General features: G+C 46.4%; 1 protein-coding gene across 1 annotated transcript in view; it reads right to left on the bottom strand.

The window, feature by feature from the left end:
• Window positions 1–16,568, bottom strand: part of USH1C (USH1 protein network component harmonin) — a 697,039-nt gene that overhangs the window by 297,351 nt on the left and 383,120 nt on the right. The window contains exons 10-11 of the mRNA XM_086954146.1: window positions 13,721–13,780; window positions 12,796–12,852 (exon numbers count right to left, since the gene is read on the bottom strand). Of these exons, the coding sequence (XP_086810272.1) occupies window positions 12,796–12,852; window positions 13,721–13,780 (117 nt within the window). The remainder of the gene's footprint in view (window positions 1–12,795; window positions 12,853–13,720; window positions 13,781–16,568) is intronic.

Consider the following 16,568-nt stretch of genomic DNA (forward strand, 5'->3'; position numbering starts at 1 on the left):
TGCAGTTGAAAGGGAGCCAAAGGACAAAAGCTACATCCTAGCAACAGGATGATGAAGAGTTCAACAATGAAGAGAGATATTCATAGCCAACTTAAATTGTTTCCATGTTGATAGTCTTAGTAAATGGGAACGAAACTTGTGAATACAGAATAAGGGGAGGGGTTTGCGAACCCTAGTTGAACTGATTTTAATGACATGTAAGCATGGTGTGATGAAGAACCCCCTTACCTGACCAATCAGATTCCATATTTGTACAATAATTAAACTTTAGTGGGTGGAACATTCAGAACGAAAGATATAAGTAAGATAGCTTTAGTTAGAGATCTGAGAATGCTGGACCAGAAGAGAGTGTGAGATGCTGGAAGTTGCCGATGAAGAATTGAAGAAGTGCAGTGCAGGGAGCAGGGAGCTGATTGCAGAACCTGAAGCAGAATTTATATCCTAATTTAATTAGGTTAGATCAGAAGATTGTGGTAGAATCTCGAGGAGGAAGAGAGTGTCAGAGAGGGGTGCGACACAACCGGTGGTATTCTAGAGAGGTCAATTATCCTGTCCTGATTCCTGTCCTGAATTCTTTGTCTTCTGATCTATCCCAGGGGACCCTTACCAGCCCTTTCACCAAGGGGTTGGTCTTCCACACCATCCTTGGTAACTATAATTGCTCGTTATTAGCTGAATGTTCTTTTATCTCTGTCCTCTCTCTGGGTATTGAATAATGCATGAGTCCGAGGCATATGTATGGTGATTATGAATTGAACTTTCTCTCCAATGAATGAAGGTGACTGCACTGTATTGAATTGTTCACATGCATTAAAATGTAGATAAAGATTGAAAACTTCCTGTGCCTGTGGGTATTTACTTAAATAAATGAAAGTTAAAGTTATGTTAATTATCACCATCAACTAGTTCAACTAATGGTCCATCCACCAGAGAAAAGAACTTGTTGATCTGTGAAAAATTAGTTGAATGATGAATGAAAGGTATTGAATAAACTAATCCTAAACAGTTTGCAAAATTAAACAGAAAACTCTCTTAAATGACCAGTGTTTTTTTTTCTCCATTGTGAGTTTATGGGCCCAGTTGAGTATATGGGATGGTAGTAGAGTATCTGTTGGTGGTGAACGACTAGCTCAATGGCTGCTGCCAATATGCAGTGGTGGGGCGGCAGGGCAGCAGCATCGGAGGCAGCGAGGAGGAGGGCTGAATTAAAAAAATGAAATTTTAAAAATGTACCTGATCCTGCAGCCGTCTCGTGCTCTAGTGCTCCTCCGTTCCCCAGCTGTTCCTGGCAGTACCTGAGACAGAGTTTCCATCCAATTCAGATGCTGCTCCCATACTATGAGAACTGCACCGTGATTGGCCTGAGAGGGCTGGTGTGTTGTTCCGCTCAGGCACAGGGAGTCTGTGTCGTTTATCCACCTGGGTTAGAGAAACCTAAGTGTGCATGTCTGTTTGGTCGGCCTTATATGGGTGGCCAAACAGATATGCAAACTTAGTAGTGCACATAGTACTTAATTCCTACTCCTTCCCATGGCCCACCCCTCCCTATTGATGCTGTGTCAGCCAGCAGCTGAAAAATAAAACAATAATACATTATTGTTTTATTTTTCAGCTGCTGGCTCTGAGCCAGTAGGGAAACGCTCCTCTGCCATTGTGGAGTAGCAGCCGCTGCACCTGTACCACCTCCAGGAGGTGCTTCAGACCCTGCAGGAGGCGGGGATAAATATCAAGGCTAGTGAGTTCCAGAAAGGGCAAGGTTCCGTGGTTTATCTGGGCCACATGTTGGGCAGGGGAAAGGTGCAGCTTCTCCAGACCAAAATTAAAACTTTCTTTGTGTGGCAACCCCCTCAAACACAGACTGAGGTGAGGGCCTTCCTGGGCATCACAGGATAATATAAGAGGTTTTTTAAGGGATAAGGGACAATTGTTGCCCCTCTGACCAAGCGTACTTCAAAAGAGTAGCCCAGATATGTGATCTGGACAGAGGACTGCAACAATGCCTTTGAGCAGGCCATGTGTACAACCCCATGCTCAAGGCTCCTGTTTTCTCTAATGAGTTCATAGTGTAGACAGATGCTTCAGAGCATGGCATAAGGACTGTCTTGGCACAATTAAAGAAGGAGGACCTAGACCAACCAGTAGCCTTCATTAGCAAGAGGTTACCTCCATGGGAACAGAGGTGGAGGGCAATGAAAAGGGAGGCCTTTCCTGTTGTCTGGGCACTGAAGAAGCTTAGACCATACCTGCTTGGGACTCACTCCTGAGTTCAGACTAGGGGTGGGCCAGTAAACTCTGCGCTGCCGGTGGAGTTCATGCATTTTGCCCACTCCACCCTCCACCTAGAGAGCTAAGCTCCGGGAAAGCCCCTTGAACCTCTGCATGGGGGAGTTTTTCTCACATGAGTTGGTGAGTGCGAGCGAGAAAAATTCAGTGATAGGACGAGTCCCGGCACAATTTTTCTATGTGGGCAATCATGGCAGATTGCTACCTTTCATATTGAGAAAGCCACCTAGTGGTTACCTTACTACATTTTATAGGTGTCATTTCAAACTGTTTGATCATCGTGTCAATCATGTTTGATGTCTCTGGAATTGGACTTTAAAATCCTAACTGATGGTAAAGTCTGATCTTAAATTACAATTTTGAAAATGGCACTTTTAAAATATATATATGTGCTTCTATGTATGTGTACTTTTAAAAAGTAGGCCTTTTCTTGCCTTTGCCATTTGGTGCCTGTAGTTTGTGCATGGGTCACGACTGAGTGTAGCTGAAAGTTGAGCTTTGTATATTCCTCCTAAAGAGCCACATACAGTAGGGAGCATAGATGGGCCATCACCGGCAGGATGGGAGGAAGGAGCTGGGCACCGCCCCACTCACACTTGAATAGGCTGTGCCCTGCCTCCACTCAAAGGACTTCATATCCACTGTAGTTAGTCTGGAGCCAGGACAGGAGAGGTAGGATGCCTGAAGACTTCGAAGGGAAACCTCTAGTAGCTTCACCCCCGCTTAAAAAGCACAATAGTATAAATATCGGCCCGCAGACATCACCAATTCAGTATACATCTGGACATGTGGATACACTGTCAGGAAGAAGGAACGCTGTTCTGCTGAAGGACTGCCACTGAGCTTGACTACTGCCTTGCTGTGCTGCTGCTTAACTGGGCTGATCTTCTGCCTACTGCCCTCCTGCCTGGGTGAGAAGCACTGGACTCCATATCTTGAACACAGGACCACAAAGACAGGGGTTAGTTCGCTGGCCTCTTGACATGACCCTTAGGGAATGAGGGCTCCAACAACGTTGCATCTGCACCTGAAGTCTGCCATCTGTGAGTTCACCCAGCCAAGTGGTGCCACCCCCATTCTAGACGCTTGAAGTGGGCCAAAGGTGAGCCGCAGTGAACCAAGCGGAATGGACGCATCTCCGCTGCTGTGTGAAGCAACCACGAGCAGAACTGATGTATCCTCACTGCTGCATGAATCAGAACCGCTGCAATGACCCGCAGAGCATCACGGCCCCTCGCTGCAATGGAACCGACGCTCAATGATACATCCTCGACGTAGGCCCTAGCATCCTTTTACATCACAGCCTCGCAGCTCCCAGGAACTGATGCATTGCCCTGCCTGTGTGACAAATCTCAGGACTTCACATCGCCAAACCTCAATGACATAATCTTTGACAAAGATGCAAAGTGAACTTGCACTGCAGCCTCGCTGCATCTAGCAACCGATGCATTGCTTCGGCTGTGTGATGCAGCATTAACGTGGTAATTTGCAACGCTCTGCAAACCAGGTTTGAAGGTACTTTGTTCAGCGGGCCTAGCTGGGTCTCTGTAGCCAGCCCACGTTCCATTGCGGTCTGCCTGAACTTGTGACTTTTTCTCGGTCCAACATGACAAGATGTATACAGTAGGTGTTACTTTTACTAAAACCTTTCAAATTGAATATCTCTGGTTTTACTGATTGGGGTTTTGTCACTTTGGTCTTGTTTTATTTGTTAAAAAATACTATATTGTTCTAAATATGTTAAGGCTTCCTTCTGTTGTGTGTTTTCACAGTGCTACTGTTTAAAGTGTTGCACAAATACTTTACACATTGCCTTTGAGTTAAGCCCGACTGCTCTATGCCTAGCTACCTGAGCGCTGAGCACAGATTAATTTAGGGTTTGCTTGTGATTTCACCCTAGAAGAATCGTGGTTGCTGCTCACCCAACAACCCAATTTCTTACACTCAGCAGCAGTGGGGTTGCATCAAGCATTATTGGGTTTCCAAGGATAGGGCGCTGAGACTTCTCTGGTATCTTGGTCTTGGTAGTTCTGAGGGAAGGGCAATACAGTCTGATAGACACCTTGTTCATTCATGAAATGTAGCATAAGAACGATCAGGCATCTGCAGTGAAGGTTCCACAAGAAAGTGTAAGAAAACTGGCACAAGAAGGAGCAGTGCAACAGTAGGCTTGGGCAGAACTTGGGGAGTTTCACTCTATGGAATCCCTAGGAGTTCATTAACAGTTGGAAATCGGTACGTCTTGCTATTTGCACTGATTATTGGTGTATGGACCTTGTTCCACCCAGCAAAATCAGTATGAATGGTACCATGTAGCCCACCAGAGGGTGCTGCTTCTTTAATACTGCTTGAGTAGATTTTCTACTCAAGCGGCAGGTTTGTCAAAGAGAATGATTGTAACAGCTGGGGTTGAGAAGATCTCATCGGGTGCTGTTCTACCAGGTGAAAATCATGCTAGGAATCGCATATTCTGGTTCACCAATTTAAGGTTGGTGAGGCGCGGGAAAATAAACTCCACCACGCAACGGCTGGCGGAGATTTACTGGGAACTCCGTGTTATAAGCATAATGTGGAGTGGGCAAAACGCTGTGAACTCTGCTGGAAGAGCAGAATTTATCAACCACCCCTACGCAAAAGGCCAAAACTGGACTGAAGAAGAGAATCAGACTGAAGCGGGAAATGGATTGGGAAAATTGAAGTAGAAAAGTAACTTTCACTGCAGTGCAGAGTTTGAATGTCCTTACCTCAGCCTGATAAAACTGTAAAGACAGGAAATGGCCTATACGAATAGGAGGGAATACTGTCTATTTTTATTCATTTATTTGATTATTCTTTTACTTTAGACATTGGTAAGAAAGGTGAAGCCTGGAGATGTCCTGGTGTTAAGTCTGAGACAAAAATAAGATTCAACATTTGATTTTCAAGGTTTTCCTGACCACATGTAACTAGTGATGATACTAATATTGGTGGGGAGGGAATTCAAGAGACAAATCATCTTTAAGGAGAAAGGACACCCACCTTAAAGAGGCTTCCTGATTTAGGAAAGACTCAATAGAAGGCATGAGCTAAATGCAGAGAGCATGAGGAAATATACCAGGTGGATAGTTGAATGAAATAAGGATCGTTCTAATGAACAGCTTTAAAATATATGGACAGACTTTTGACCATGGTGACTCAGGGCTGCAAAAAACCTGGGTATTCAGGTCGATAACTGTCTCTCCTTTAGGGCTCAGGTGTCGGGCCTAGTCGGCAAATGTTTTGCCATCCTGAAGATGTTGACAAAAGTTCCTACCGCTCCTATCCTTGGAGCACAGAAAGACCACTGTCCAGGCTCTGATTGGATCAAGGCTGGACTACTCTAACATCCTCTGCGTTGGACTGCCAGACTACCTTCTATCACGTCTCCAGGTGGTTCAGAACTCGCGTCCCGTGCCATCTTCGGTCTCTCCAGGAGAGCCAGGGCCAGTGAGCTTCTTAGAACCCTTCACTGGCTGCCCATGAAGAAGGGGATCACTTTTAAGGCCCTGACCATCGCGTTTAAAGCTCTTCATGGCACAGGTGCCCGCTATCTTCAGAAATGGATCAGTTTTTACTCACCATCCAGATCCTTGCGCTCTACAACCCAGGCCAAGGCAGTCACTCCCATGATCCGTCGTGCCCGCTGTGGGGGGCGCTCTTTCAAACATCTCGCCCCTCGGCTGTGGAACGATCTTCCTCTCTCTCTCAGATCCAGCCCCAATCTTTTGGCTTTCAGGAAAGACCTGAAGACCTTTCTTTTCCTGCAATAATACCGCCCTGTTGAGCTACGCCCCCGCCACTTTGTCCTGCCTTTTTCCACTCTGGACCTGTGAGGCTCCGACAGCGCCGGGACACTCCTCGGAGTAATTGTGTGCTATAGAAGCACCCCCTATAACATAACATAACATAACATAACATAATCCTTGTGTGCAGTGGAAACCAGCAGAGGTTCTTCAAGCAGCAGGTAACTGGGCTTCTGCAAGGAAGTTTAAGCAATATTCGAGCTTTGGCATTTTGTGCCAACTACAGTGAGTGAAGCACAATAGTAGGCAGACCTAAATAGATAACATTAGTTGAATCCAAGTGAGAATCAATATTGACCTAGATAACCGTGAAGGGCCAATGATCAGGAAGAAAAGTAATGATATTCTTTGGTACTCAGAGATAAAAAAAATGGGGCATACTTTGGACACTTAGGGGCCCGTTAGGATATCGGGCGGATCGCCACCGCCCGCATGGCGGTGGCGATCCGCCCGAGATCCTTCCCCACCCGCAACCCATTTCCCCCCCGCCATGTTACTATGGCGGGGGGGACCGCGGTAGACGGAAAGACCGGCCGCCGCTTTTCTGCCCGGTCAACAAGTTCCGCCATGATGGCATTGAAAAGAATAAGGAGGTACGGGCCCCAGATCTCGGGGTGGTACCTAAAAAGATCACCAGGTAGTCTATCTAGACCCGGGGCCTTCCCCATCGCCAATCTCTCTATTGCACTGACCACCTCGCCAAGGGTAAATTCCAGGCCAGCTACAGGGGTCGGTGAGGCCTCAAGGGCCGCATTGTTAGCTAATGGGGTGGTATCTTGATACAGTTTGCCAAAGTGGGCCTCCCAGACAGAGGAGGCAATATTGGGCTCCACTGCTGCTTTGGCTTCTCCTGTGCCAGTATTTACCAGGGACCAACATTTTCTAGAGTCTTTTACTTCTAATGCATTAGAGAGGTCGTGCCATCGGTTCCAATCCCACTCCGACCTTGCTGTTGCCATGGCCGCCTTATAGTCCCGCCTAAGTCCAGCGCCCTTAACCTTATTTGAGCCTGCTTTAATTGTGGCAATTAGCTCGGTCTTAATCTTCTTGCATGAGGAGTTGTACCAGGATGGGGTTCGAGTCTTTTTTCTACGTGTTGCTGCCACTGGATAGAATACCTCAGCAAGACCTCCCACTAGTTCAGCATGAATTTGAGCTAATTTCTTGTTATAGTCTGGGGGTCTAGGTTGTTCGATTAGTTCATCCACTTCTTTAAACCTGGGGAGTGCTATTTCATATATTTTATTTATGCTACCTTCCGCATTTAACAGCTTCCCCCATTTTACTCTGCGCCTATTTGAGGGGAGAACCAAGTTCCCGGGGTCATCACTAGAATTAGAAGCTGACGACCCGGCGACAGGTGCGGGATGTTGCATCTCCAATAGGAGCGCATTGTGGTCACTATCCGTTCTAGGTACCACCCTGAAGTCCTGGACTTTGGACCACAGGCCAATATCTATAAAAATATAATCCAGCCTCGACTCATGGTCCTTCCTATTGAAGGTACACAGTGAGGGGCTGTCGGACGGAGTGCGTCCATTACAGGCCCTTATTGCAAAATTTAAAGTAAGGGACATGATTTGCACTGCGAGCGGGGACCAGGATTTAGGGTGGGGGGATGAACATGGTGGAACTCCCCAAAAATCATCCTCAGTAGTGAGGGCGCCCTCCTTTAATCATTCTAGGGGTTCGAAGTGGCAGTTAAAATCTCCTCCCATCACTATCTTATAATCACCTGACAATTGGCCCAAAAAGGATGATAGGTCTTCAAGAGTGGATGATTCCATAGCCACACCAACTGGGCGAGAATATACATTAATAATTGCCAAAGTTGATGGACCAGGCCACCTGAGCAGCACACACTGGATGTCCTGCAAAAACGTGGGTATATTTTCCGCATAGCATCCAATGTGACTAGCTACCCAAATCGCCAAACCACCCGAAGGCCTCCCCTTGCCGCTCCACCTGGCCGGGATTTCAAAAATGTCATAACCCGTTCTACTCAGGGGTTCCCTAGCCCATGTCTCCTGGAAAAGACAGACATCACTGCTTCCTATTAGGAGATCCCAGTCAGTTGTATGTACATTATTTACAATCCCCGCCACGTTCCATGAGAGTACCTTCAAACATTGAATATGAGCCCTTAATCCTGCCCCATCAGATGTTTCTGATGCACTGTCCATGGGTGGATCAGCAGTTTCCAGGACAGTTAGGGCAGCTAATGTTGGAATCGGAGCACACACGGCTACAGATATTGAATTAGTACCCGGTGTACTCTGGGGTAAAGTAGCTACTTGGCCCCTGGGGCTATCAGGAATTGGACTACTCCTTAGGGGGGTTCCTGTTTTCGGGTGGTAATCTCACAAACAACTCTCGCCGTCTCCTGGCTTACACATTCACTATCAATATTTTGATTTACCTGTGGGGACGCACCCTTTTGTGGTCAATCGACATGATCGAGCAGGAAAATCTGTTTGGATGCATATAGTTACCATAAGCAGGGAAAACATTATGCTTGGGCCTGTATCATGACCCATCCACTGCAAAGCCCACTCTAGTCCAGCCATCGTCCCTCCTCAAAGTTGAATTACGTGCATTTGGATAAAAGTATGAGAGAGGGACCAATTCGATAGAGGTATTGCCTGAGCTGCCAAGCCAGTTACAAATGTAGGGGGCAACCTGTGGGCTCTTGAAGCTAACAATTATACAGTCCCCCACACATTTCTTAGAGGTGAACTCGACCCATGGGACTCTTCTGACCATAAGAACATCTCCTTTTAGGTTAGGTGGGAGTGGCCTATGGATATTTAGCCAGCTGATTACCTTGTTACGTAAGGAATCCTGCGGTTTCATTACGCCACCGGTAAGCTCTGGTACCCCCATCAGGATCACGGTGTAGGCTGCCGCCTCAGGGGGCAAATTTACTGCCTTACGCCTGGTGTTAGGGCTAATCGGCTGGTTAGGACCGTTAGATGCCCCATTGGTTGATCTCTCCTGACTAGATAGATTTGGCGGAGCAGATTGTTTTGACCTCCTAGGAGCTGGTACCGGGGGCCTCATCATTTGGGATACTACTGGTACAGGTTGGGGGACAGGTACTGCGCTATTGTTGGAAAGTTCCCCTGACTGGGCTAGTGGTGGATTTGGACCCAGAGTGGTTATGGCAGTAGATGAATGAATGATCCAAGCACTAGACCCATGAGGCCCTTGTAAATTTACTCCTGACCCAGATTCAACACCATTATTAATACTCAGTTTTTCTATGGCTATCAATCTGGCCTTTATTGAGTCCAATTTGATGGACAGGGGATTGAAGAGACTTTTAAAGATATCTGTGAGTGAGCTAATAAGGAGCTATGCGGTGTTAGAGGGGACCCCGCCAAAGATAAAAGGCCCAGTATGCACAGGTAAGGAGGAGGCAGATGGGGTGCTAGGTGTTTCCATCTCATTTCTCGTGGGTGATACACCAGGAGAGCCCACATTGTCTACATTATCTACATGAGTGGGCATTATTGGATCAACTTTAGCCCTTTTAGCGCCTTTGGGCATCCTTGACCTCTTCCTTTTGGACGCAAGATCCCCTCTACTACTCTTATGTTCTGTTATTACTACTACAGGACCCTCCTCCTGGGCCTCAGACTGTACCAACTAAGCGTTTGGGGAGAGCTCTGCATCCCCAGACAAGCGTATTGAGTCTCTGTCCCTGTGTGAAGTTGATGGTGTCCTTAGTTGTTGTAGGACTGACTCTATGGTCTGGTCGATGCTATCCATAAGTGACAGATGAGTAGCATCAAGCAATAGAGGTGTGCTGGCGTTAATTGATGAGCCCGGAGAAGCCAAGGACACGTTATCTGCACCCTCCTCAATTTGTTTTTCTAGTACATTAAGACCCTTATTGACCACAGAATTTGCCTTAGAGAGAAATTTGTCCATAGTACCTGAAACCACATGAGCAGCCTTGCTTCTAGATTCTCTACTGGCCATTATGTAACAACCCCCTTCAGGACAGCAACCAAACAGTAATAGAAGACGGAAAGGGCAAGGCGTCAGAGGGGTGGCCCGGTCCGGTCTCTACCGTCCTCTAACGGCCTAAAACGGCCCGCCCTTTGTACAGGCATTGCCCGGCGGCCGCCCGCGTGCGTCCCGCGATGCGCGTCTAAGGGCGTCGTTTTATAGCCGCTCAGGGCGGGGAGGCGCGGCCAGCCGGGAAGAGTCTCCAGGTGCGGCGTGTCAGCAGCCGCTTCGAATCCTGGGACTCACAGCCCTGTTGGTGGTGATATCTCCGCCCTTTCAACCCCCGCTGCCTCCTTCCACAAATGGGGGACAAGTCAATCCAATGTCCAACTGTCTCGCAACTACAAGCGGCTCCCGCGAAGTGGGGGCAGCGAGTCGCGGTTTTGGCCGCTCAGGGCGGGGAGGAGCGGCCAGCCGGGAAGAGTTTCCAGGTGCGGCGTGTCAGCAGCCGCTTCAAATCCTGGGACTCGCAGTCCCGCTGCTGCCCCGGTGGTGATATCTCCGCCCTTTCAACCCCCGCTGCCTCCTTCCACAAATGGGGGACAAGTCAATCCAATGTCCAACTGCCTCGCAACTACGAGCGGCACCCGGAGTAGTTGTGCTTTAGCAGTTGCTGTAGTAGGATATGGCGGGGAATAAAAACTAATGTCACACTTATTATGCAAAAAATAATCATTATGTGATCTAATCAGGGAACTGGAAAATAGGCAATATTCTTAGCATAATGCCCAGAGACAAATAAAAAGTCCAGCAAATACCCAGCCTTATGCGTAGGCTCTGACTTCAGCTGACTGGGGCCAAAGGTAGAGCAGGCTTCTAACAGCCTATTGGAGGCTGAGAGGTCAATCTGTGCGGCGCCGGCAAGCTCGGGTTCATCCTGCAGCCGCAATCAAGATGAAGAGGATGGAGGAAAGTCAGTGGCTAGCTGGAGATGAAGAGGACAAAGTAGAGGCAGAGGTGGACTGGCCGGCCATTGCCAGGTAAGTGTTTTAAAAAAAATCTTTGTCAACCCCCCACCTCCCTGCCCTACCACTCCTATCCAGTAGCAGCCACTACTGGGTGGAGGGAGCGATATGTATACAAAGGTTTAGCGAGGGAGGTGGAAGATAGTGAGGTCAAAAGGGAGAAGTAGAAAAGGAGGAGGGGAGGAGTCAGAAGAGAGGAGCAGCTGAAAGCGGGAACTAGGAAGCAGAGAAAGGTTAGCTGTAGATAGGAGGGGATAGGCAACGGAAGCAAGAGAGGAGATGTGGAGGGGAACGATGGAAGGCACAGGGGACAAGGATGGAGGAAGATGATGGGAAGCGAGAGAACTTGAAGAGTGGAAGGCACAAAGGGACAACCAGATTTGAGGTGGTTAAGATTGTATCAGGAACTAAAGATCATTTAGGAATTAGTTACCAAGTATTCAAGTCTTATTTTTTTACAGATAGATACTGTCCAAAAACTATCCAACTCCCTGCTTTTTATTTTTAAATATGGCTAAAAGTCGAAAATGCATCTTTTTTATTTCTTCCCAAATCAGTCAGTTATGCCTACAAGGCCAATAGCTTAGATTGACAGATTAGATGCTTCAAAAACATTAGAATCCACCAGGCACTCGTGTATACACTCGTTCCAGTTCTTTTTAGCAAACACTAAATAGGTATGGATAAACACAGATAAAAAAAAGCACAAAATAAATATGGATAAATACAAACTGAAATGCCAAAAACAATAAATACCAAAAAACAAAGGATTTTGAGTGTGTTTTGGAAAGTGAAGATGTCATCCATGATCCGGGCAGAGCATTTCAGAGGGAAGAGAGATTAACAGGGTCGGAGCTACTCTAGAGAAAGATGATGACTTGGTTAGTTGAGTTTTCACATGTTGAGACTCACGTCTTAGAATGCCTCTGCTTCTGGAAATTTCATTTTAAAGATAGTTTTGCTGAGAGTGGATGGCTTCAAAGAATATACATGCTCATTTGAACTTAACTCTGGCCTCAATAAGGAATTAGTGCCGGTCTCTCAAGTGCAAGAGGCCAAAGAAGCTGCTAAATAATGGTCAGCTTTGAGTGGGACCAGAGAGGAGTTTGAGTATCCATTGAGAATTGCATTGCTGTACTTGATTTGCAGAGTATTTTAGAAGACATAAGGGACTTTCTTCCGATTTACCCTTGTGATTGACATGTGATGTAATTGATAGGGAGGGGTCGATCCAGATGCCTCCTGAGTAACATTCTTCAACAGCAAGATAATATTTGTAATCCTGAGTAACCTACTTAGGAGTATAAGGTAGCCAGCTGCAGCCCTTGTGGTACAGAGGGGCTGGGGGGCGAAGACTTTAGAGGGCCCACAAATCTTCTGCGGGGGAGGGGCATTCAGCCTGAGGTTGATGAATGTCTGTGCGATATATGAGACTCAGGCATTCTGTGGGGGGCTGGGGGGGGGAGGGGGTTCATTTTGCGTGATGCCACGGCACCTACTGTGCTTTTTCTTTAGGTCTGCATGCCATTCGACCTTTGCCTTCTGTCCCTAATGCATATCTTTTCAATTCACCTCTTGTGAATTAGAATGGGACTTTTCTCAGCGAGACCTTTTTACTTGTAGTTGTTCCGTGTTGACTTTATAAGAGCTCACATCCCTGGCAGGATATCGCCCAATGTTTAAAAAACAAAACACAAACTTAAAGCACTTACTGCCCCTGCAACAACCGTGAGCGTCAATGTCCGGCTGCTTTTCAACGCTTTGATGGCCTGTAAAGCAGAAAAAGCGAAAAAAATACTTACGTAATGGCAATTATTTTATTATTGTTAAGCACAACAGGTAGTTATATTTTAGGACTATGATCAGTGACAAGAGTATATAAAGCAAGAGAATCTCTGGCTCTCCGGCTGTGGCACCACTTATTGGCTCCACACACAAGGAAAACTGAACCCACGAGGAAGGACCATTCCTTGCTCGAACACTCGAAAACGGAGAATCCATCAAGTTCACAAATGGGAATCAATATTGTGATATTTTTGTGCACCTCTACAAAACGGTAAAATTAAATTAAAAAACGTGAAAAAAATCAAAAATCCATGTTAACAATGTGATATGATATTCAAAAGAGAAAATAAACCCACGTTCATATGGAACTATGGCAGCACGCAGATACAATAAAAAATAATAATGCACATATATTGCTTTTATTGTTATTAATAATATTATTATTGGCACTAGTAATAATAACAATATCAATTCATAGCACTACATGATGTAATGTGAGCATAATTATTTAGAAAAGTGTCCACAATTGAGAAATATTTTATAATGATTGCCACAATTGACAGTATCAGTGGAGTCTCTGCATATCTGTTGATGATGACGCCCCTTAATCTGTTTCTCATATTTGCTTGTTCTACAAACTCCGCTCAGAGGCCTTAATCGTGAAAGAGAGTGGAATAAAACACCCTCCAATACTTTCTTTCCTTGAAAGGCCTGACAACTTCAAACCGCAGAACTAGACGAGTGATGTCATTCATGTCACAGCACAGTCCGGAGTCTTGACGTGACCCACACTGACAGCCAAGCACCAGCACCGCGCAGACTGCGTGCACGCGCGCTAGTGACTTCACTCACCTCCTTATGCTCCACATTCGAAAAATCCACTCCGTTCACTTCGACGATCTGATCACCGATCTTAAAAGAAACAAAGAACAGCAAAATAAAGTGTCTCTTACACGTCACCCCTTTGTGTTTTCATCAGTGATACACTTTTCAGAGACAGGAAATAGTTTTATAGTTCTGTGAATAAAACATTAATTGTAAAAGATATTTTAAAGCAACGATACATTTTAGTTTCTTCGGTGGAAGGCCACTTTTCGGTCGGTGGCCGCTGCAACCGGTGCATTCTACCGACAGGACAAAGCGCCCTCTTATAGATGGCTCCCCTGGCCCCGAGGGGCTCTTTTCATTCTACATAACCCCCACGACAGCAGGTTCAGGCGCGAGGCCCTCACACTGTCACTGACCCACTTTAGAAAGACGCTGATACAGGCTGTGTTGTTCTGTGGCTTCAGTGCAGCGCTCTGACTGCGCACACCGACATTTAGACATGGGGGGAGGGACATACCGTGGACCGTTGCAGCTCCTGCTTTCCATGGGAGGCATCTCACATTCGGGAGGGTGAAGATATGGAGGGGGAGGGGTGGCACGTTTGTTGGTAATTTGGGTGGCTTCACTGAGCGTCCACTGAGGGAATTGGTCAGTTACACTGCAGGGAGGGAGGGGACATCATTTTGAATGATACCAGTGCATGTGGGGAATTGACTGAAGCTTGCACCGAAATATAGAAGTGACATTATGTGTTGTTGTGTACTAAGGGGTATATTTACTAGTAAAGTGGCGAAGTGTGTTCTTAAGCAAAATGTAAATTGATACTTGTATAGCGCACTACTCACCCACAAGGGTCTCAAGGTGCTTGTACGAATACCGCTGTGGAACCCTGGCTTTCCCTGTGAGGCGTCCACTCCTGGGCACCCCCAAGGTGGAGGCCAGGCATCCTTAGCGTTGTGGGGGCCGTTGTGGAGATTAAGCAAGCTATTGCCTAGAGTTGCAGTGTGGGACTCCATGATTGGAATAGGCACCGAGGCGAGAATTATCAGGACCGTGGAATTTTGAGCCCAAGACCTGCCGAGGCGGGGAATTGAACCCTGGTCCCAGGCTAGACCTCTGCATCAGGGTCTGCCGCTCTAATCATTGAGCCACACTTCTCCACCAAGAAGGCAAATGACATGCTCCGTCACTTCAGAAACACGAAGGGGCATATTTACTTGTAAAGTGGCGAAGTGTGTTCTTAAGCCAAGAAGCCAAACATGCTCCGTCACTTCAGAAACACAGGGCTGAACAATATGTACAAGAATATGGTGCAGCTTTGAGTTCCCCCTGCACTGGCGCTAAATGTAGCTGCCTACGGCCAATACAGGATCCCTTGCACTTTGGTGCAAGGGTATCTGAGTTGCAGGGAAAGAGTATTTATGTGTAGGAAGGTGTCCCTTCCTGCACATAAACAATCTTTGAATGTCGTTTTGTAGCTTCAACGTGTGCTGCTCAATGCAGCACCCATTGAAGTTGCAAAACGTCAACTTTTTAAAATGATTGTTTTTGTGCAGGAAGGGACACATTCCGTTACATAAACAATCCTTGGCATTATGCTGTTTCCATGCGTGCTGCACAACGCAGCACACATGGAAACAGGAAAAACGAGGAGAAATTAAACATTTTCCCTCATTGTGCAAGGGTAAGACCAGGTTTTTCCTTGTCTTAATTTTGTTGCTGCCCCATATTTACGTCACCCTTGTAAATATGGAGCAGCATCAAAATCAATGGGTTTTGTGGTGGAACCCCCACAGCAACATCCATTGCCAATAAGGCAAAGCCCCTATCACCAATACAACGTCCTGAAAAGTGGCGTTGTGGTGGCGATAGGGGTTGTAAATATGCCTCATAGTGTCTAAGGGCCCGATGTAGGTGGCAAATACCGGTCGGAAACGGCCGAATTCGGCCGTTTTCGACCGGTATTTGGCATCTTGAGATGTAGGGGCCAGATTTTACAGATTCTGTAAATTTACCGAATCAGTAAATTTACAGAATCTGTAAAATACCGAATCGGTATTTTTACCGATTCGGTAATTCCCAGATGTAGGTGGGACTCTTCTGAGTCCCAAAGGGCTGGATGTAGGTCGGTCGGTAACGGCCGAAAATCGGTATTTTCAGCCGTTACCGACCGAGATTCACAAAATGGTATGTAGGGCCACATATTTTACAGATTCGGTAAATTTACCGATCAGTAAATTTACAGAATCTGTAAAATACTGAATAGGTATTTTTACCGATTCGGTAACAATGAGATGTAGGTGGGACTCTTCTGAGTCCCACAAGCCTTACAGAATCGGTATTTTACCATGAAATCCAACTTCATGGTAAAATACTGATTCCGGTGTGCATGCACATGTGTGCATGCACACCTGTGCCATATGACAGGCAGACCTGCCCTTAGGGCAGGTATGCCTGCCACATGGCCCCCGAATCTTTTTTGGGGGTGCTAGAGGGTGTCAAAGTGACACCCCATGTACCCTTGTCAAAATCTGTATTTACCGATTCGGTAAATACCGACCGTTAATGCCCCATTCATTCCTATGGGCTTCAAAGCCCATAGGAATGAATGGGGCATTACCGCTCGGTATTTCGGTAAATACAGATATTTACCGTTTCGGTAAAAGAAACATCTGGATGTTCCTACATATCCACCCCTAAGATTTACCGATTTTTAATTACCGAATCGGTAGAATTCGGTAATTAAAATTCGGTAAATCTATTTTACCTACATCTGGGCCAAAGGCCCTACAAATTCGGTATTTTACCACCCAATTCAATTGGGTGCTAAAATACCGAATTCAGGTGTGCATGCACATGTGTGCATGCACAC

This window comes from Lissotriton vulgaris, chromosome 2_1 (genome assembly GCF_964263255.1).
Source record: "Lissotriton vulgaris chromosome 2_1, aLisVul1.2, whole genome shotgun sequence".
Lineage (NCBI taxonomy): Eukaryota > Metazoa > Chordata > Amphibia > Caudata > Salamandridae > Lissotriton > Lissotriton vulgaris.